The following is a 23,560-nucleotide window of genomic DNA, read 5'->3' as shown; positions in this document are numbered from 1 at the left end:
TAGACCTGGCGCTAATGTGCTAAGCTTGAGACAGCCACAAGCCACACATCTTGGGCTCGTGAGCCATATGTGGCTCCCAAGCCACTGGTTGAGGACCCCTGGTCTACACTGGCGCTTTAGAACATTAGTGCCAAGTAAAGCCCGGACGATTTAAAGTGTATGGGTGTCTTGAACTGGTTAATGGTATTTTTCTCTGAAACACTGCAGCATTTAAGAGTAAAACACACCTCGCTGAAATGACAGATCCGGACTTAAATTAAGTAGAAATCCGTTCTTTCCACTACTTGCACAATATTTGCAGTATAAATAATTATATAATTTATTATACACAAAGAAAAAAAAATCCAGCTCACCGATCAACCTTGCTGTTAAATCTTGAAGTCCTGCGTATGGAATGGTCTGGCCACCAACACATTGAATAAAGGAATGAAAATCCAGCTGAACAATTGAATTAAAAGTCCATTTTTTATTTGTGAATTTGTTAAAATCCAGCAAGTCAGGCTATATCATGTGGAACCATACAGAACATCGTGTTTCGACGCTCAGGTCTTAGTCATGTTCTCATAACTAAGACCTGAGCGTCGAAACACGTTCTGTATGGTTCCACATGCTATAGCCTGACTTACCGGATTTTAACAAATTCACAAATAAAAAATTGACTTTTAATTCAATTGTTCAGCGCTGGATTTTCATTCCATAATTTATTATAATTGCCCAAAAAATTAAATAAAACAATTCCGTCATTGTCTTTCTGAAGAATCAGTTCAATAATGAAAAGTAAAGTGAATTTAATACATACCACAAAATGACATAAAAAAGTACAACTTGTGCCACAAAAACAAAACAAACGAAAAACAGTTCTCATACAGTTATGTCAATGGAAAAATGATGGCTGTGGGAATTTTAAACTTTATGACAAATAAAACGTTTTTAACACAAATTAGACAACACAAAAGCCAGCACTTGTGAATTCATTGCTGAATATCCTTACTTGTCAAGCACAACAGTAGTTGCAAGGAACGCTTAAAGGAGTTGTCCAATGCTTGGACAACACCTTATCAACTCCTATGTTTACCTTTAGTAAAATAATAAAACTTATTATAAAGCCAGCTTTTATACGTCTTTTGCCACAAGATTATCTTCACATCGCTGAATGTATTCCACCTTCTCCTACATTCTGAATCATTTTTGGTGTGTATCGCGATCCTGGTGGTCAATCAGAGGCTACTTCATTCTCCCCTCCTTCGGACGGATCACATACATCCGGAAGAAGGAGAGATAACAGCCGCAGTTCTCATTTCCTCCAGATGTATGTGATTCATCCGAAGGATGGGAGAGTGACGCAGCCACTGATTTGCCGTCGGGATCACGTGGCATAACATTCATCCGGTGCCAACCTCACTGCAATGGTGCTGGTGACTATAAGTGTTATTATTTTACAAGGGGGAACATAGAAATTAAGGGGTTGTCAGAGTAGTGGATAACCCCTTTAATGCCAAATACATGGCTTAGCCACATGGCCTTATACCTTCTAAAGACGTCTTACCCCACACCAATGCTAACAAGGCAACCAATGGCATTTGTGAACAAACATTTTTCAACATGTTGAGGTTTCTTTCTGTGTATGACTGATTAATTAGCTTTATTTTTCCCTGATTTGCTGAATTTTGCTAACATTTCATCTTTAGGTCTTGTAAGAGAAAGTTTTTCACATATGTCATTGCATTCTTTATGTTGATAAGTAAAGAACATGTATATCCCGTACTTTCCAAAGTTGATATGTGTGGCTCCCGGTGTATTGCTGACTGAATGTATCTGTGGGTCTGTTAGGTAAATGATTGCTTCACCTTTCTCACTTCCAGTCACCCAACCTGTAAAAATACAGCAAATGGCTATGTTATTTGGACACACAAGCAGAAAATCTCATACAGTGCTTTGAAAAAGTATTCATACCCTGTGAATTTTTCCATATTTTTTTTTGTTACACCCACAAGCTTAAATATATTTTATTGGGGTTTTCTGTGATACACAAAAACAAATTAGCAAGTATTAAATGATATATGGGTTTCTAAATAGTTTAAAAATATATCTCTGAAAATTGTGATGTGCATTTGTATTCAGCCCAACCCAGAGTGGACTGCAAATTAGAGATACAGCCTGCAGGGGGGATATCTGGGGAAATTCAGGATATAAGTCATCATAGCCAGAAATAGTGTTGTTACTCCTGTAAATACGAAGCACAGCTTATTCTGAAAACTTACTTGAAAGTAAAGTTACGCTTTAAGCACACACAAGCTAAACACAACAATGCATGCCTCTTTAACTACTTTAGGCCTCATTCACACATCAGTATTTTTAATTAATATTTCATCAGTATTTGTTGTCAAAACCAGGAGTGTCTCCAAAACACAGAACAAGTGTCAACCTTTCAATTATAGTTTTTCTCTGTAAGTTGCACTCCTGGCTTTAGCACACAAAGTGACGAAATACTGCAGTATAAATAAGACCTTAAATGAACCCTTGAGGTGCAAACAATATGGCTTATTACAAAGAAAACTATTGTTAATAAATGCAATTCTGCCTAAGGAGGAATACAGGAATAGAAGAATAAATGCATATCTAGTCATGGGCAGCACGGTGGCTCAGTGGTTAGCGTGGAGGTCCTGGGTTCAAATCCCACCAATGGCAACATCTGCATGGAGTTTATATGTTCTCCCTGCGTTTTCTCTGGCAGCTTTGGTTTCCTCCCACAGTCATAGTTTCATAGTTTTTAAGGTTGAAGGGAGACTCTAAGGCGGGCTTTGCACACTACGACATCGCAGGCCGATGCTGCGATGCCGAGTGCGATAGTCCCCGCCCCCGTCGCAGCAGCGATATGTGGTGATAGCTGGCGTAGCGAAAATTATCGCTACGCCAGCTTCACACACACACTCACCTGCCGTGCGACGTCCCTGTGGCCGGCGACCCGCCTCCTTGTTAAGGGGGCGGGTCGTGCGGCGTCACTGCGACGTCACACGGCAGGCGGCCAATCAGAGCGGAGGGGCGGAGATGAGCAGGATGTAAACATCCTGCCCACCTCATTCCTTCCGCATATCCTACGGAAGCCGCAGTGAGGCCGGTAGGAGACGTTCCTCGCTCCTGCGACTTCACACACAGCGATGTGTGCTGCCGCAGGAGCGAGGAACAACATCGGACCATTGCGTCAGCGTAATTATGGATTACGCCGACGCTGTACCGATGATACGATTACGACGCTTTTGCGCTCGTTAATCGTATCATCCAGCCTTTACACACTGCGATGTCGCATGCGATGCCGGAAGTGCGTCATTTTCAATTTGACCCCACCGACATCGCACCTGCGATGTCGTAGTGTGCAAAGCCCGCCTAAGTCCATCTCGTTCAACCCGTAGCCTAACATGTTGATCCAGAGGAAGGCAAAAAAAAACCCAATGTGTCAAACAAGCTCCAATGGGGAAAAAAATTCCTTCCTGACTCCACATCCGGCAATCAGACTAGTTTCCTGGATCAACACCCTGTCATAAAATATAATATACATAACTGGTAATAATAAATTTTTCAAGAAAGGCATCCAGGCTCTGCTTAAATGTTAGTAGTGAATCACTCATTACAACATCATGCGGCAGAGAGTTCCATAGTCTCACTGCTCGTACAGTAAAGAATCCTCATCTGTGATTATGATTAAACCTTCTTTCCTCAAGACGTAGCGGATGCTCCCGTGTTCCCGTCGCAGGCCTAGGTGTAAGAGATCTTTGGAAAGGTCTCTGTACTGTCCCCTCATATGTTTATACATTGTGATTAGATCCCCCGTAAGCCTTTGTTTTTCCAAACTAAATAACCCCCAAGTTTAATAACCTGTCTTGGTATTGCAGCCCACCCATTCCTTGGGCGCTCTTCTATCTACCTGTAAGATTATGCTATTTATAACCTTCTATACTTTTGCTATCAAGAATAGTCCAATAGGAAAATTTAGATTGTGAGCCCCAGTGAGGACAGTGATGATGTCTGTAAAGTCCTGAGGAGCTAATGGCTCTATATAAGTGAGTAAAATAAATTAAGAAAACTGGAGAGCAACTGTAAAGTTCATGATTTGACTGCTCGGAACTAAATGTGTGATTTTGACCTGATGAAGGAGAAAGAACTCTTCGAAACGTCTTAAATAAAATCACCCTTAATTTTTCCTGGAGTTTCCTTCTAATCATGGCAGCACCGCATTAACCCTTCCTGCACCATTCCAAATCTTTAACCCTAATAACAGATGTCTAACTGGAATATATCCCAAAATGGGAAGAACCAAAACTCGGCTCACACCTTTGAGATGGTTTTAATAGTAACTTACGCAAAAATGTATATAACTATCCATATGAACTATATATTTTCTTATTGTGTTTGTAAACTCTTACCTTGTAAGTCCACCACTATATCAGAGAAATATTCATAGGCAAAATGTCCCAAGGCCAGACCGTACTTGGTGGCCTCATACTCAGTTTTCACAATTTTAGTGTTATTTGTAAGCTTTACGAAATCTCCAAGAATATAAGGCTCCACACTGATGCATTCTTTTATGCTTCTGCCTTCCATGATCTGAGACAGGGAAATTAAAGATAATCATTACTAGACTATACTTACGGAAACTGGTTATAGACTGGGTATGTTCTTATATACTGCTGGTTCTCTCCTTTGGAATGGCATGCAGAAAATTTGCAGAGTATTACTGTAGTAGCAGAAAAGTAGTGGGAGAAATGTTGCAGAGTAAATTGACTATTACTTTGGATTGGAAACTGACAGCAGCACAGAAAAGTGAAGGGGTCTGGTAGATGAATATGTGCTTCTTTTTCATTTGTGTTAGGCCTCGTTCCAATCTACTGCATATTTTTACCATACTGCAATATTTTTTCCTCAGGAGCTGTAGTAAAACACCAGTTAGAAACTGATGCACGAATGCATCCCATAGCTTGCTATTTAATAGTTTGCTTTAATTCACTAAGTCAGTTGTGCCAGATCCATTTCAAGGAGCGAGATCAGAAAAGAGTAAATGTTGTGTTTTTTTAACCAATTAACCAATTTTATACTCAAATCTTATGAAAATGCGGGATGAAAACTGATGCCATTTTTACATTAGCTGTCATCAGTTGAGGCACAGCAACACAGATATGGATGGCTTAGGTCTATGGAAACCTGAACTTACAATTACCCGGGACCATATTTAAACTGTGCCAACGTAGTGGACAACCCCTTTAACAACGAAAAGGGGTTATCGCACAAAAAAAGTACATTTTCATCAATTGATTGGTTTCATTTTTTTTTCAGTGTTGCTTCAAATTCATGGTGGACAATTATCACAGCTCTTGGTCAGGGAAATAAGCATAAGTCAATTATGATAAGTGAGTATACAGACAAAACAGCAGGGGCGCTTGCAGCTCCTGCTTTTGGAGGTAAAGGCCCCGTCACACTAAGCAACATCGCTAGCAACATCGCTGCTAACGAACAACTTTTGTGACGTTGCTAGCGATGTTGCTGTGTGTGACATCCAGCAACAACCCGGCCCCTGCTGTGAGGTCGTTGGTTGTTGCTGAATGTCCTGGGCCATTTTTTAGTTGTTGCAGTCCCGCTGTGAAGCACAGATCGCTGTGTGTGACAGCGAGACAGCAACAACTAAATGTGCAGGCAGCAGGAGCCGGCTTCTGCGGAGGCTGGTAACCAATGTAAACATCGGGTAACCAAGAAGCCCTGTCCTTGGTTACCCGATATTTACCTTTGTTACCAGCCTCCGCCGCTCTCACTGCCTGTGCTGCCGGCTCCTGCTCTGTGCACATGTAGCTGCAGCACACATCGGGTTAATTAACCCGATGTGTGCTGTAACTAGGAGAGCAAGGAGCCAGCGCTAAACATTGTGCGCTGCTCCCTGCTGTGTGCACATTTAGCTGCAGCACACATCGGGTAATTAACCCGATGTGTGCTGTAACTAGGAGAGCAGGGAGCCAGCGCTCAGTGTGCGCTGCTCTCTGCACGTGCGGTGGTAACCAAGGTAAATATCGGGTTGGTTACCCGATATTTACCTTAGTTACCAAGCGCAGCATCTTCCACGCGGCGCTGAGGGCTGGTCACTGGTTGCTGGTGAGCTCACCAGCAACTTGTGTAGCGACGCTCCAGCGATCCCTGCCAGGTCAGGTTGCTGGTGGGATCGCTGGAGCGTCGCAGTGTGACATCTCACCAGCGACCTCCTAGCAACTTACCAGCGATCCCTATCGTTGTTGGGATCGCTGGTAAGTTGCTTAGTGTGACGGTACCTTAAAACATTACCTTGTTTTATCACAGGAGTGAGTGTTCCTGCCACATCATGAGTCCTGTGAGCTCATCATAAATCAACTTAATGACATATTAGCTCAGCGGACGCTAGAGTTCCTAGGTCACTGACACGATTTATGATGAGCTCACAGGACTGGTGAAGTAGCAGAAACATTCACTCCAGTGTTACCTCAGGCAGGGAAATGTGTTATCTCAAGCAGGAATATGTGTTACCTCAGAAAGCAACAGCTATGATACTCTGGTGTTTCATCTGTATACTCACTTATCATAGTTGCCCTATTCCACCTTCCCTTGGATAAGAGCTGTGGTATGTGCAGACTATGAACTGGAATGAAGACACTAGAGAGCAAAGGTGCAATTAGGGTCTTATCTGATATACATGTGTGGCACCCCAGGGTTGCCACAGTAACAACACAAAGGGTTAACTCCCCACACACAACACCAAGACCTCCTGGCCAGAAGGGGGAGACCAAGCTGCTTCCCTGTACATTCTGGTGGAGGGAGGAAATGGTCAGGAGTAGTTTCAGTTTGGTAGTTCAGTGCAGAGCACTGAGGAGACAGGATCTCTGCAGGTTGGAAGCTGGCTTTAGCTCACCTCAGGATCCACTGACCAATTCCAGGCCTAGCTGAGGGTCTGAGGAAAGGAGAAAGCGTACACAGAGGAACATTCCTGGGAGACAGAGCATTGCAGAGCTCATCCCCAGTGGAGCACACAGAACGGATGCTGGATCCGAGACTGCAGGTTACATACTGCACAGTTACCACCAGAGAAGTGAAGATTCCAGATCTTTCACCTGTACCACAGACACAAGCAACATAGGGGAGTTCAGGAACATACTAGTAAGGACTCGAGTTGCCTGTCAGGTCGGTACCTAGGAGCAGAGCAGAGCAGAGCCAGCTGCATAGTTCACTCAGCAGCGGGGCCACAGACACACAGTGCAGGCAAGGAAGCCAAAACGGCCCGGCTGGGTGGGAGAAACCCTGAACCCCTCACAGACTCCGTGGACAGTACTCTGCTGAATACCATCATCAGTAAAGGACAAAGAAACTGCAAAACCGTGAGTCTGCCTGTTTATTGTGCTCGTGTCCTGCACTCCCCCCATAGACTAACACACTGCCCCGGGGAAAAGGCTCTACCCGTGGGGAGCCGTCCCATCTCAAGCTGCCTTCCATCACCCCGGAGGTTCTGCAGCAGCGGTGGTCATCTCTGATCATATTCCACGGGTGGCGTCACGAACATAACCCCCCTTTTTATTGTGGAACCAGGGAGCACAGACCGGGTCACGACACCGTGATCCCCTTTCCAGAAGCGACCCCTTGGCCCGGTTCTGGGTATCCCCTTAACCCCTGGCGACACAACTTTGGCGTCACGAACAGGATGCGGACTGGACCCGGCTGCAACCCGGGTGACGTGTGCCTGTAAAGACTTATTGCATCGCATAAAAGACTTGCACTGTGAATTGTTGCAACAAAGAACGGACTTTAAACTTTGTAAAGATACCTGGAAAAATCCAAAAACATCATTGGTAAAATTTTCCAGGCGCCATCTTTAATCACGCCATTAGCTGCTACGCGCGGGAAAACATCGCGCCTAAACCAGAACTCCGCCCACCGCTTGCAGAGGAGGTGCGCTCGGTGCTGCGACCCGAACGAAAACGCAAAAAAGTGTCCCAGGCTTGCTGTCAAGAAGACTGGTGAAATTAACTAAGGGGGCACAAAGATGTCGCAGCAGGGAGACGCTGTTGTACCCGGCGGTGCAGCGGCACCTATCATGCCGTTCCTGATGCCGTACACCCCGGGTGCAGTGTGGCTGCCGCAGTACTCAGGTGAGCCCAACACACTTAATGACTTTATCGGAAAGCTAAAAATCTACTACAGCATGTACCCCCTGACAGAAGCTCAGCGTGTTGGTATGCTTATGGGACAGTTAACTGGCAATGCCCAGCGAGAGGTTACATCCTGGCCGGACGATGCAAAGGACACTGTAGAGCATATAATAGCTGGACTAAAAGCAGCTTTTGAATCCACTGCTGGCAGCCGGGCTAAAATGAGGTTCTTTGGATGCAAGCAAAAACCTAGAGAGAGCGCAAGAGACTTTGCCTTAAACTTGCAGGAGGCGCTCAGAGCACTTAAATTAGCAGAACCTGCCTTAGCCCCTGGAGCAGATAAGCTGCTGATAGACCAATTCCTGGATGGACTCTCATCCCCTTCCCACCGGGGACAACTGAGCATGATGGTGATCCAGGATCCAGGCCTAACATTTGCCCAGCTAAAGGATAGAGCCATCCGCCTCCAGCAGGTGGAGGAGCCGCAGGATATAGACTCTGTTCAACACCTTACAGTGGCACCCCAGCAGCCAGTAGTGCCGGTGACATCGGCCATGTCAGCGGCTGCTGCTAACCACCTGGAGCCCATCACTAATGAGGCTCTACATCAAAGGCTTGATGCCCTGACAGACACTGTTGCTTCCATGGCTAGAATCGTCCAGGAGCTGCGTGGATCCAAGTCTGCACCCAAGATTGAGCTGGCGACCAGCAAGGAGGATGTCCCATGGATGAGGCCTAGGAGATACCAAGCGACGAGAGGACGACCCAGCGACCGCTACCAGCCGGATGGACAGCCCATTTGCCGCCGTTGCAAGGAGCCAGGTCACTTTGCCCGTGAATGTGCTTTAAATGGGGATCCCCTGGGGAGGCGGGCCGCTCCTCAGGAATGAACTCTCAAGGTCCCTCACCCTGGCACGACAAGTATGTGGGGGGACGTCCAGTCATCCCCATCGTGCTGGATGGCATTCCGCTCAACGCCTTGCTGGACACTGGTTCCCAAATATCATCAATTCCGCATGTCCTTTATAAGAGGTACTGGGCTGATTCAGACGTTAGCAGTGGTCCATCTAATGTTGCATTGAATATATGGGCTAGCAATGGTGAATTAGTACCACAGGTTGGTTTCAGAGAAATGACCATTAAGATTGGGAGAGTAGAATTGCAGAATCAGGGTATTATCATTGTTGATGTTGACCGACGAGAACGTGAACCAACTATGCTGCTAGGAATGAATGTAATTGAAAATTGTTTTGCAGAGGTAATTACTGTCTTGCAGCAGATCGTCGAGACTGCCAAACCTGGGCAACAGAGACTCCTGCAGAAGGAAATTAAAGCCTTGATGCTGAAGCAGCAGGTAGAAATGTCAGGAGGTGAAATTGGCAGTGCAAGGGTAAGTGACCCAATACCTATTGTAATTCCTCCCAAAACAGAAATGCTGGTCTGGTGTAGAGCTGCAATAGGCATCAGAGGGCGAGACTATCAGGCCCTGGTAGAACCCGTGTACTCAGACAGTAGGCCCACTGTACTGACGGCCAGAGGAATAGTTGAGGTACACAGGGGAAGAGTGCCAATACGCCTTCTAAATTGTGGGGAAGATGAGGTCACCCTACCAAAGTATGCTACCATGGCTAAGCTATATACGGTTGATAACAACGCCATCACCACCGTTGAGCCCTTGAAGCTGTCAAATCAGGCGGAGGACAATGGCTCAGAGGGAAAGCTGGAGGATTGGTGCCAAAAGTTACATGTAGGTACCGATTCTACACCCTCCCATCAAAAGCATGGAGTATACAGGGTAGTGAATGAATATGAACAAATATTCAGCAAACACCCATTAGACTTTGGGCAGATCAAAGGGGTAGAGCACACTATACCCACAGGTAACCATCCACCCATAAAGGAGAGGTATAGACCAGTACCACCGGCTCACTACCAATGCGCCAAAGACATGCTCAAAGAAATGAAAGGAGCAGGGGTAATAAGAGACAGTTGTAGCCCCTGGGCAGCCCCACTAGTGCTAGTTAGGAAAAAAGATGGGACCATGAGGATGTGTGTAGACTACAGACGGATCAACCGCATTACACACAAGGATGCATACCCATTACCTAGGATAGAAGAGTCATTGGCTGCATTAAAATCCGCTACTTACTTTTCCACCCTAGATCTGACTAGTGGGTATTGGCAAGTTCCTGTGGCAGAGGCTGATAAGGAGAAGACAGCATTCACTACGCCGATGGGCCTCTGTGAGTTCAATTGTATGCCGTTTGGACTCTGCAACGCACCTGGAACCTTCCAGCGACTGATGGAGTGCTGCCTAGGACATAAGAACTTTGAAACTGTCCTCCTGTACCTGGATGACGTCATAGTCTACTCCAAGACCTATGAACAGCATCTACAAGACCTGGCAGAAGTGTTTGAAGCCTTATCCGGATACGGCATGAAAATCAAGCCATCCAAGTGTCACCTTCTAAAGCCAAGGGTACAGTACCTGGGACATGTCGTGAGCTCAGAAGGGGTAGCACCAGATCCTGAAAAAGTTACCGTGATCAGAGATTGGTCAAGACCCACCAGCGTGAAAGAGGTGAGGCAATTCCTGGGACTGGTGGGCTACTATAGAAGATTTATAAAAGGGTTCACGAAGCTAGCAGCTCCCCTTCAAGACATCCTGGTAGGACAGTCAAAGAAGTCTGCAGCCCGAAATCCTCCTTTCCAGTGGAGTGATGAGAGAGAAGAGTCCTTTAAGAAGTTGAAGTGGGCACTGACAGGAGAAGAGATCCTGGCATATCCAGATTACCATCAACCCTTCATTTTGTACACGGATGCCAGCAACGTAGGACTGGGAGCAGTATTGTCTCAAAAGCAGGAAGGCAAGGAGAAAGTTATTGCCTTTGCAAGCAGGAAGCTCCGGCCTACAGAAAGAAACCCTGAGAATTACAGCTCCTTCAAGTTAGAACTACTGGCAGTAGTTTGGGCTGTAACAGAGCGTTTCAAACACTACTTGGCAGCTGCAGAATTTACCATCTTTACTGACAACAATCCGTTGACCCACCTGGACTCTGCAAAACTAGGTGCGCTGGAACAGCGATGGATAGCCCGACTGTCAAACTACAACTTTGTCATCAAGTACAGGGCAGGCCACAAGAATGGGAATGCAGATGCCTTATCCCGGATGCCACACTCGGGGGACGTGGAAGAGGAACCAGAGGGACTGGAAGAAATTGAGCTGCCGGCCTTTCACCGTCCTAAGGTGGGACAGTATCAACCGAGTGTCTACCAAAAACAACAGCAGGCAACTCTCAACCCATTAGCACACCACGGATGGGCTGACACACAAGACAGTGATCCAGCTGTGAAGCTAGTGAAAGAACTGCTTACACAACAAGGTGCATACCCTAATCAGAATGCCCCAGCTGAGACACAACATCTCTGGAAAGAGAGAGGTAAATTGTTCCTGTACCAAGGGAAGCTCTGTAGAAGGCACACCAATCCAAAAACACATGAGTTGGTCTGGCAGATCATCGTGCCTAAGAGAGACGTCAAGATGGTTCTGGAAGCTTACCACGACGGTGCTGGTCATTTTGGTTGGAAAAAGTTGGAAGTGCTCTTAAGAGAAAGATTCTACTGGGTTGGCATGAGGAAATCAATTGAAGATTGGTGTAGAAAATGCGGACCGTGCAACCTCAGAAGAAAGGATCAACAGAACCAGAGAGCTCCACTCCAGTCCATAGTAACCAAGCAACCACTCGAGCTGGTCGCATTAGACCACGTCAAGTTGTCACCAAGCCGGTCCGGCTATGTCTATGCCTTAACCATCGTGGACCATTACTCACGCTTCTTAGTGATGGTACCCGTGAAAGACCTTACAGCTAGAACAGCAGCTAAAGCATTCCAGACGTACTTTTGCAGACCCCATGGTTACCCAGAACAAGTCCTTGCAGATCAAGGTCCAGCTTTCGAATCACAGATCTTCCAAGAATTCTGCAACATGTATGGCTGTAAAAAGATTCGCACAACAGCATACCATCCCCAAACAAATGGCTTATGCGAGAAGATGAACCATATTGTGATTGACCTGTTGAAGACCTTACCAGAGTCAGAAAGAAATCAATGGCCAGAGAAGTTGCCAGACCTAGTGGACTTGTACAATCATGTCCCGGTGAGTTCTACAAACTGCACCCCCGCTTACCTCATGCGTGCAAGGCCCGGTAAACTGCCAATTGATTTAGATATGGGAATTCTGAAGCCAGATGCGGAAGTTCAGGAATCCAATTGGGATACCCTACGTCAGCAGCAGTATCGCCAAGTACAAGAGTGCGTAGAGAAAAGTCTCCAACAAGCTAGGGGAAGACAAGAGAGAAACTTCAACCAGCATGCTCTAGCAACCCCATTGCAACCTGGTGACCAAGTTCTCAAGAGGAAACGGCGCACAAACAAATTGGATAATCAGTGGGAAACCACCCCATATACAGTCTTACCATCCAGTATGGATAATCCCAAAGTGTGTCTCATCAGTAAGGATGAAGGAAGGACATCAGCTGTTGTGTCAAGAGATCAACTCAAACCGTGTCCTGAAACCCTGAAGACACCAGAAGTCACCTTACCCTTACAGGTACAACCTGTCAAGAAGGAAGAAGATATATTCCATACAGTCTTAGGAGATTTCCCAAAAACATGGCCAAATTACTATGGAGCAGTAGTAGTCCCAATGATCGCCTTCCCTCAAGTGGCGGAACCAACATCAGAATCCATACCACCAGAAGTCTCAAGACAAGAAGAACTGGAAGTTGAAACCGTAGAGGAAGAACAGATTCCTGGTCCCAGTGAGCTTGCCAGTCCTACAGTCAGTCCACCATCCTCACAAGTACCAGAAACACCAAATAGGTACACTTCCACCCACACCATTATACTAAGTACACCCAGTACACCAGCAGTACGCAGGTCACAGCGTAGTACTCAGGGTCAGATACCAGCAAGATATAAAGACTAATGTGGAATTGCATATAAAATGTACATATGTTATAATGTTTATATGGAAAACCGTAACAGTTTAGTGTACAGAAAAGGTGAGAGAAGAGTGGTGTAAGGTGGCAGCACGGAGAGTTACAACTTGATCACATGTTGGTGGCCCGAGGGCCGTGAGGTCTACTGCACTTACGACCAGAGTAGAGACACCTTTAAGAAGTGTTTGTTGATTGAAATGTTTATTTAATTGCAACGTTAAGACCAAAAGCCCAGTACCTACAGAGACTATACTGTATGAACACTTATATATTTTTGAACATTTTGGACTCTTTTTGAGCTTTAAGGTTTTTGTATTTTTTTCCTTTTGAGACTCTGTATATATACACTTGTTGTTCATAACTTGTTTGTTTCTTTCACAGTCCCGGAGTACTGTTCTTCACTAAGGGGGAATGTGGCACCCCAGGGTTGCCACAGTAACAACACAAAGGGTTAACTCCCCACACACAACACCAAGACCTCCTGGCCAGAAGGGGGAGACCAAGCTGCTTCCCTGTACATTCTGGTGGAGGGAGGAAATGGTCAGGAGTAGTTTCAGTTTGGTAGTTCAGTGCAGAGCACTGAGGAGACAGGATCTCTGCAGGTTGGAAGCTGGCTTTAGCTCACCTCAGGATCCACTGACCAATTCCAGGCCTAGCTGAGGGTCTGAGGAAAGGAGAAAGCGTACACAGAGGAACATTCCTGGGAGACAGAGCATTGCAGAGCTCATCCCCAGTGGAGCACACAGAACGGATGCTGGATCCGAGACTGCAGGTTACATACTGCACAGTTACCACCAGAGAAGTGAAGATTCCAGATCTTTCACCTGTACCACAGACACAAGCAACATAGGGGAGTTCAGGAACATACTAGTAAGGACTCGAGTTGCCTGTCAGGTCGGTACCTAGGAGCAGAGCAGAGCAGAGCCAGCTGCATAGTTCACTCAGCAGCGGGGCCACAGACACACAGTGCAGGCAAGGAAGCCAAAACGGCCCGGCTGGGTGGGAGAAACCCTGAACCCCTCACAGACTCCGTGGACAGTACTCTGCTGAATACCATCATCAGTAAAGGACAAAGAAACTGCAAAACCGTGAGTCTGCCTGTTTATTGTGCTCGTGTCCTGCACTCCCCCCATAGACTAACACACTGCCCCGGGGAAAAGGCTCTACCCGTGGGGAGCCGTCCCATCTCAAGCTGCCTTCCATCACCCCGGAGGTTCTGCAGCAGCGGTGGTCATCTCTGATCATATTCCACGGGTGGCATCACGAACATAACCCCCCTTTTTATTGTGGAACCAGGGAGCACAGACCGGGTCACGACACCGTGATCCCCTTTCCAGAAGCGACCCCTTGGCCCGGTTCTGGGTATCCCCTTAACCCCTGGCGACACACATGGAAATAAATGATGAGAGTACACTCACTTGAGTTGTATGACAAGTACAAGATTTGCTTTTGAATGCTGTATAGCTGCTGCAGGTACATGTGTGCACAACAGTACAGGTAAATGCAGAGAAGAAAGGGAACTTGTTGAATCTGCGCTGCTACTGAACACCTCTTGTAAGAAGATCCAGAACACATCAGTGGAGATAATACAGTATTTATTTCAATGTGTTTCAAAGGTATCAAAACTTCTGCAGGAAAAGAATCACAGTTACCACGGTCTTCAGCAACAGCGCAGATTCAACACGAGCGCAGATTCAACACGAGCGCAGATTCAACACGAGCGCAGATTCAACACGAGCGCAGATTCAACACGTTCTCTCTTTTCTCTGCAACTATGAATTGGAGCTGATCTGTACGGTCAGACACGGCCATTACACAGTACATAGCACGGCACATATATAAGATTCTCAGCACAGGAACATTTTTTAACACATCCAATTCTGGGGCTTATTATTATTAATCCAAGATCTGTTGATTAAATTGTACTTTGTGGGACATCCCCTTTAAAAGGTATTAGGAGGAAGAAAAAATATGTTCAGCACTATTATGTTTAGCGCAAAACCATTTAGGTCTGCATTCACACCTTGGGCTGAATAGCTTTTTTTGCCACATTTATGGTAAAATTCCTGCATTTAGCTACAATTTAGCACAATTTTGCTCTGTTTGTGGCAAAAAATGTGTTGTTATCGCAATGTGTAAATGCATTAATATATATGTGGTTATGTACCTTAACAGTTCAATCATATAAATGACCAATGAACAGTGCAGTTTTTGTGTAAAAAAGTTAGGATTATATGCAAAAACTTCTAACATTTATTTTAGAATTTTTCATTCTATAAGATAAAAAAATTGTTTAAAAGAACAGAGAGTCCTCAGTGGTTGATACCTTTTAATGGCTAACTGTTAGCCATTAAAAGGTATCAACCACTGAGGACTCTCTGTTCTTTTAAACAATTTTTTTATCTCTACTGGCTAACACGGTACAAAGATATATTTTACTTGTATCATTCTATAAGAATAAGTCTTAAGTTACACAGTAAATTTGGCAGCGACACCAGTCAATTAGTAAGCCGCAAAAAGAATAAATCTAAACTTTGTCAAAGCTATCACAAAACTTGCAATTCTGGGTCATGGGGGAGAATACTGATACAGTGACTTGAAAACATATTCCTACCCCGTGAACATTTCCACATTTTTTCAAACTAAATGTACTCGTCTTGTTAATCAGAAACTTAAATGTATTTTAATGGGATTTAACATATTATACCATATTATACCAGTTGCAAAATCAATATATTGGCCCCTCCTTTTGTTTGTGAAATAACTTGTTGATATGGAGATGGAAATGGGTCCTCTTACCTCTTGGGATTTGAACCCAGGAAATGATACGTGGTTTTCTCAATATTTTAAAAGATAGATCTGAAGATTATGACAGATTTGTATGCAGCCCTCCCTGAAGTCAATACTTTGTTGGACCACTCTTGCCTGCAATTACTACTGCAAGTCTTTTGAGATATGTCTCTACCAGCTTTGCACATCTAGAAGCTGAAATCTTTCCCTATTCTTTGCAAACTAGCTCTAGCTCAGTGAGGTTGGATGGAGAGCGTCTGTGAACAGGAATTTTCAAGTCCTGACAAAGTTTCTTCAAAGGATTTAGGTCTGCACTCTGTCTGGGCCATTCGAACACATGATTATGCTTTGCTCTAAACCATTCCATTGTAACTCTGTTACTATGTTTAGGTTCGATGTTCTGCTGGAAGTTGAACCTACTCCACAGTCTCAAGTCTTCTGCAGCTGTTAACAACTTTTCATCCAGCATGTATTGCCATGTATTTAGCTCCATCCATCTTTCCATCAACTCTAACCAGTTTTCCTATCCTTGCTGAAGAAAGGCATTTCCACCACTACATTTGACGGTGGTGATGGTGTTTTCAGGGTTATGTGAAGTACTAGTTTTCCACCACACATAGCATTTTGCAGTTAGCCCAAAAAGCTTTACTTTGGTCTAGTCTGACCAGAGCACCTTCATCCAAATGCTCGCTGTGTCCTTTACTTGGCTTTTTGCAATCTGCAAACGGGACTTCTTATGGCTTGCTTTCAAAAATGGTTTTCTTCTTGCCACGCTTTCATAAAGGCCTGATTTGTGGAGTATACGACTAATAGTTGTCCGGTGGACAGATTCTCCCAACTGAACTGTGGATCTCTGCCGTTCCTCCAGAGTGACAATGGGCCTCTTGGCTGTTTCTGTAATTAGTACTGTCCTTCCTTGGGATGTTAGTTTAGGTGGACAGCATGTTTGTTAGGTTTGCAAGTGTACCATTCGCCTTGCATTTTTGGATGATGGATTGAACAGGGCTCTGTGAGATGTACAGAGCTTGGGCTATTTTTTTTACAACTTAACCCTGCTTTAATCATCTCTACAACTTTATCCCTGACCTGTCTGGTGTGTTGCTTGGTTTTCATGATGCTGCTTAATCTCTAATGATATCAAACAGACCTCTGAAGCCTTCACAGAACAGCTGTAGTTATACTGAGAATAAATCACGAACAGGTGGACTAAATTCAATAATTAGCTTACTTCTTGGGGTAATTGGTCACTCAGGATTTTATTTGGGGGGGGGGGGGCTGAATACAAATGCAATTCACAATTTTTAGATTTATACTTTTAAAATATTTAGAAAACCGTGTATAATTTCTTTTACATTTCATAAATGCTTGGTACTTATTGCTGGTATTTTCACATAAAATCCCAATAAAATATATTTAAGTTTGTGGGCGTAATGTGAAAAATGTGGAAAGTTCACAGGGTATGGATACTTTTTCAAGGCACTGTATGTATATGGGCATCTTTTAGAATGACTGGTTCAATAAAGCAATAATCATTTACTTTCTAAAAAAAAAATCCATAAAAATGCTAACTGCTATAGGTCAGGGCAACTACATGTTACTTATATTGCTTACTAGGATAGTCTTACCAAAAGAACAGCAGATGGGACGTAAAATATCTGGGTGGGAATGTTTAATTCATACAATCTTTTGTTGAATTCTGTGACGTAGTACTGAGCAGTCATCTGACGCTCAACATCACAGAAATGGTAAAGCAGTTTCTTGGTTTTTTTGTATGCTTTTCCAATGTATCTAAAGAAAAAAAAGACCAAACCAAGTAAAATCTCCATGTTAATATAGGATGTACCACCTGACTTTAACCATATTATAAAATGTACAGCCATGTTAATCATGGTTAATATGTATGAGTGCCTAGGCGCTAGTATCTCACTATCCCAATCAGCTGCAAAAAGATGTGTGCAAAAGCCCCCTAATTGCAGAAACAATCAATCTGCGATCAATTAGAATAAATGTAACGTAGAGGGTAAATTCACAGTAAAAGCTATATAATACAATATTTGGTATACATAAAACATTAAAACAGACCCAGTAGAGCCCAGTTTGCTGTCTCCACATGCACTGAGACAATACAGACCGCCTGTCAGCCTAAGAACAGTCACACAGAAGAGTGTAATGGCCCCGTCACACTAAGCAACATCGCTAGCAACATCGCTGCTAACGAACAACTTTTGTGACGTTGCTAGCGATGTTGCTGTGTGTGACATCCAGCAACAACCTGGCCCCTGCTGTGAGGTCGTTGGTTGTTGCTGAATGTCCTGGGCCATTTTTTAGTTGTTGCTGTCCCGCTGTGAAGCACAGATCGCTGTGTGTGACAGCGAGAGAGCAACAACTAAATGTGCAGGAGCAGGAGCCGGCTTCTGTGGAGGCTGGTAACCAATGTAAACATCGGGTAACCAAGAAGCCCTGTCCTTGGTTACCCGATATTTACCTTTGATACCAGCCTCCGCCGCTCTCACTGCCTGTGCTGCCGGCTCCTGCTGTGTGCACATGTAGCTGCAGGACACATCGGGTTAATTAACCCGATGTGTGCTGTAACTAGGAGAGCAAGGAGCCAGCGCTAAGCATTGTGCGCTGCTCCCTGCTCTGTGCACATGTAGCTGCAGCACACATCGGGAAATTAACCCCAAGTGTGCTGTAACTAGGAGAGCAAGGAGCCAGCGCTCAGTGTGCGCTGCTCCCTGCTCTCTGCACGTGTAGCTCCGTGCGGTGGTAACCAAGGTAAATATCGGGTTGGTTACCCGATATTTACCTTAGTTACCAAGCGCAGCAGCTTCCACGCGGCGCTGGGGGCTTGTCACTGGTTGCTGGTGAGCTCACCAGCAACTTGTGTAGCCACGCTCCAGCGATCCCTGCCAGGTCAGGTTGCTGGTGGGATCGCTGGAGCGTCGCAGTGTGACATCTCACCAGCAACCTCCTAGCAACTTACCAGCGATCCCTATCGTTGTTGGGATCGCTGGTAAGTTGCTTAGTGTGACTGGACCTTAAGAGAGCAAACGCCATGGGCCAGAGCGAGGCCCTGAATATCTGTGTATCAGGAGAGTGCTTGAACTATGGACACCGCATCAACCACGGACATAACTCGGACACCTACTGAAACACGGAGGGATTGTTTGGACCTTAATATTTGACTATCAAGTATCCTTCACTACAGACTTGGTTACATATTATGACATTCATCCTACCACTTTTCAATTGCGGATTACCTTATCAAGCAGCCATATGAGTATTTTAAGTGCGTTATAATTGTATGAATATTACTCTCATTAGAGTCTGTATACTCAAGCATTGTAATACATAGCTTTTACTGTGAATTTACCTCACATTTACTCTAATTGAGCGCAAATTAATTGTTGTTTTTACATGTTAACCATTGCTATAGTTAGATTGCCCTGGTAGTGAATCCATATAGATGCTAGGTCACTAGAGCAGCTGGTAACAAGGGCAGCAAATTAGCTATGTTAATTAACATACCAGGGTAAGAGACATACCTCCCCAGAGTCTCATCCTGGTGTAGAAAGTGGATCCAGAAAGCTTTTCTTTGCTTTCCTTGCTTTTTGACATCGACATCATCTCCAATATGTACAACTGTTTCCTGGGCTGTCCAAAGTCCAGATTTTTTTGAAAACTTAAGTAGAAGTGCATCTATATGTAATACATAAGGGTGGCACCACTGTCACATAAGGAGTAGCGTATGACAAATATTTATTTTATTATGTAGCACCATTAACACTAGAACTACTGAGGTAGTCATTTTGACTACTTTGCACCATGTATTTCTATATAGGTGTCACGAGTCCAGTAGTTCTAGTGTTAATTCTACAGCACTTTACAGATATGATCATCACTTTCCTCATTAAAGCTCAAAATTAGTGATACGAAAACTCGAACTGTAAAGTTAAGGGTTCGTATCGTACACTTAGTTTTCGTGCACGAACCCCAAATACAAACTTCTCAGGGAAGTCTGTATTACTGTTCGGGTTCGATCACTCGAATAAAAATAATAAAAAAAAAAAAAGTTAAAAGAAAGCAAAGTAGAGATTAAAGCAGGATAATCATACTTACCGAGTCTCCCGCACAGCTGTCATTCTGCTTCCAGGTCCACTCATTAGCTTCCATGCAGATTCACGGCTTCCCCCACCCACCCTCTGTGACAGCGTCTGTCAGACTGACGGTGTCTATGATTGGTTGTGGAGTGTAAAAATAAAAGAATGGGAAAAAAATGATGTAGGGTCCCCTGTATTGATACCCAGATAAAGTCGATGGTTACAGGCTGCAGACCCCAGCTGTGCACGTTATCTTGGCTGTCTATCAAAATATGAGGGACCCCTTGTCGCTTTTTTTAAATTATTCAAATAAATTTTAAAAAACAGCTTGTGGTCTCCCCAATTTTTATACCCAGCCAAGATAAAATGGACAGCTGGGAGCTTTTATTCTCAGGCTGGGGAGGCCCATGGTTATTGGGCACCCCCAGCATAAAAATTGCAGCCTCAAGCCGTCCCAGAATTATCACATCTATTACCCTGATTACCTTGGTGCGGTGGCAAACAGGGTAACATAAGGAGTTAATAATAGGTGTTTTTGTCAAAAAATCATAGCTGTCATCAACCTCTTGTGGTCTGTATTTTCATTATCTTTTGTCTTTGTCCTGTACCATTGGCAGAGATCCATGCAGCACTCCCAAAAGGGAATAAGAGACACCTACACAGGCCGAGTGTTGCTAGGAACACTTGTTTCCTGATAATTGTCAATCACCCAATGAATATTTGCTTATCAGATAAAGTGATTTTTAAGCTTGCTTAAAAATATTTGTTCTTAGAAGCACGACTAGTATAAACAGGACATGTGCAGCTAAGAATAATGGTATTGTATGCGAAAAGAATAATTGTGTTAATGATTGTGTTGTATGGATGGAAGTGTGGTTGGCCTGTCTAACTCAGCTATTAAAAGACCACTGATCAGCTTCTATGTAGCTGATCTGTAGATATTTAAGAGAGCTCAGGTTGGCCAGTGTACATGCATCTTTAGGGTATGTGCCCACGGTCAGGACTCACTGCGTTTCTCTGCTGACAAATATTTTGTTCCTGAGCCTTGTGGGTCGTTGTATTTTTAAGGAACTGCCAATAAAGAAGGAGATTTTACTATGGCACCTGTGTCTACCAAAGTCACTGCTGGATGTCCTCTACTCCTTCTGATATTACTGGATATACTCCTATCCATATCCGTGCAGGACTATGGTTATTGGGTGAGCTGAGACCCAGGTGGCTCAAATGCTGGAGCTGGATTCTATATCTATATATATATATATATATATATATATATATATATATATATATATATATATATATATATATATATATATATATATATATATATATATATATATATATATATATATATATATATATATATATATGTCGCGGGCGGAGGAGGGGACGCTGCGCTCTCCCACTGCTCGGGTCCGGCTGCTGCTGCTCGGTGCTGCTGCTCGGCTGTGGTGAGGTTGGTGACACCACCGCTGCTCTGGACGGGGATCCCGGGAGCGATGGCAGGGAGAAGCCTGGATGTTAGTTCTCCCCTCCGTGAGTAGGGGGTTGGTTGTCCCGGGGCCCGGTGATGGGATAGGGATGGATGGCAGGCGGGTTACGGGGCCTGGTGAGGTGCAGGGTCGCGGGGGCAGCGCTGTGCCGCACGGTACGGTGGTACTCACTCAGCCAATGATAAACACAGAGTCTCCGATAAAACAAACAGCTGGATGGACGGGTCCCACAGACGGCTGCGGTGTTTCTCCTCCCGGCAGGTTGATGGTGACTGCCTTTCCCTGCACCTTTGTAGTGTAGACGGTTCCAATGGGTTTCCACCGGTAACCCGCTCCCCAGCTTGGATATTAGCTGAGGGAGCCCCTTTTGCCCGCAGGCTCTGGCCCTGGGAACTTTAGCCTTGGCGGTGACTGTGTTTCCCTCTAACGGTTGGACTGTTGCCTTCTGTCGGGACTTGGCTGCTGGGAAACCCAGGAGGTTCCCTTTGCTAACGGATTTGACAAATTGCACGGCGACTCCTAGCCTTGTCGGGGTCCGTAAGCCCCTGCCGGATGGTGCTGGCTTCTCTTTGCGTACCGGTCCGGTGCCGCCGGGCCACCGCCCATCAACGGTCCTTGCGGCTAGCTCCAATAGGCCTCTCCTGCAGACGGTCACCACCGCCTGCCAACCTTGCTGTTCCGTCCGGGCCACACACCCGGACCAACTTCAGACTCCTCAACTGCCACTTCACTTCCACCACTCTTCTCCACTGAAAATTATCTTCTCTCTTTTCCCGCCTCCAGGACTGTGCACTCCTCGGTGGGCGGGACCAACCGCCTGGCTCCCCCCCCCCGGTGTGAGCATCAGCCCCTGGAGGGAGGCAACAAGGGTTTTTGTCTGACTTTGGTGTGCCTGACCGGGAGTGTGGGGTGTGTTGGTGTAGTGCTTGTGACGTCCTGGCTTGCCCAGGGCACCACATTCCCCCTTAGTAAAATGCAGACCGTCCGCAGGCTGCTCGTCAATCACCGGTTTTATTTTCACAACTGAAAAGATAAACGGTAAAACATATAAAAACATTTTTTTTCAATCTTCCCACATCGGGAGGCACATTCTTAAAGTTGCTAACGGTAACGGCTTCCGCTCTCTCCCACCCAAGCAACCTGGCCCTGATGCTGCCTGTCATGATGTATGTAGTTTTCTCCATCCCATATTTTTGTATAAGATGCCATGTGATGTATTTTACCTTCTCACTGTATTTGCTGTAATACTATGTCTTGGGATGTAAGTGACCATACCTTCCCCCCCAGCCTGTATCATATTGCAATCAGGCTTCAGCAGTAGCTATTGTCATTGATTTGGTGGGGGTTGCATATATATATTGTTCTTCTCAGCATGGGACTTCTCCAATCTACAACTTGGTAAACAGAACAGAGCCAGCAGTCTAAAGTCCATTCATGCATCAAATGGCCAGGGGGAGGTGTGCCCACCTAAGGGGCTGATCCCAGGAGAGAAGAACATGTTAGAGCAGTTAGTTGGAGCTCGGCTGGAGAAGGACTAGGATCTATAGCTGAGGCTGGATCCTGGGGTCTGTGTGTGTGGACTGTTACAGACTGGAGATCCGCGGCCACGTGGGATTGTGTTTTGTTGTTCACCTGTTGGACTCAAGGAACTCATATAAGGACCATTGTCCTAATTCCCCTGGCATCGGAATACCAGGCGGTGCCCCTGGATCTTTTGTTTTTCTGTTGTGGACTCCTTGCAGATTTGAAGGATTTATATTTATGTTTGCTGCTTTATCTTTGTGGTTCCAATAAAGCCCTTTGGATTGTTCCTTGGCCTGGCGTCCCTCACTGCTCTGTTGCATACCCCGCCACAAACTGGTGGCAGCGGCGGGATCAGAGCAGAAGAAATGGAGGACAATGGCCAATCAACGTCTGAAACCAGAACCTCAGGATACAGGAACTGGACTGTGGTGAGCCTACAAACAAAGGCCCGTGAATTAGGTGTCGGCTACAAAGGACTCTCTAAGGAGCAACTAATTGAG

General features: G+C 45.1%; 1 protein-coding gene across 2 annotated transcripts in view; it reads right to left on the bottom strand.

Moving 5' to 3' along the window:
- Positions 1-691: 691 nt before the first annotated feature.
- ALPK1 (alpha kinase 1) overlaps positions 692-23,560 on the bottom strand; it is a 256,482-nt gene continuing 233,613 nt past the window's right edge. For both annotated transcript variants that reach the window (XM_075349404.1, XM_075349413.1), the window contains exons 12-15: positions 19,489-19,642; positions 17,569-17,731; positions 4,422-4,602; positions 692-1,871 (exon numbers count right to left, since the gene is read on the bottom strand). In XM_075349404.1, the coding sequence (XP_075205519.1) occupies positions 1,633-1,871; positions 4,422-4,602; positions 17,569-17,731; positions 19,489-19,642 (737 nt within the window). In that variant the 3' untranslated portion in view covers positions 692-1,632. The remainder of the gene's footprint in view (positions 1,872-4,421; positions 4,603-17,568; positions 17,732-19,488; positions 19,643-23,560) is intronic.

This window comes from Anomaloglossus baeobatrachus, chromosome 1, assembly GCF_048569485.1.
Source record: "Anomaloglossus baeobatrachus isolate aAnoBae1 chromosome 1, aAnoBae1.hap1, whole genome shotgun sequence".
NCBI lineage: Eukaryota > Metazoa > Chordata > Amphibia > Anura > Aromobatidae > Anomaloglossus > Anomaloglossus baeobatrachus.
The sequence above is the reverse complement of the archived record's forward strand: the minus strand, read 5'-3'. Positions and strand labels throughout refer to the sequence as shown.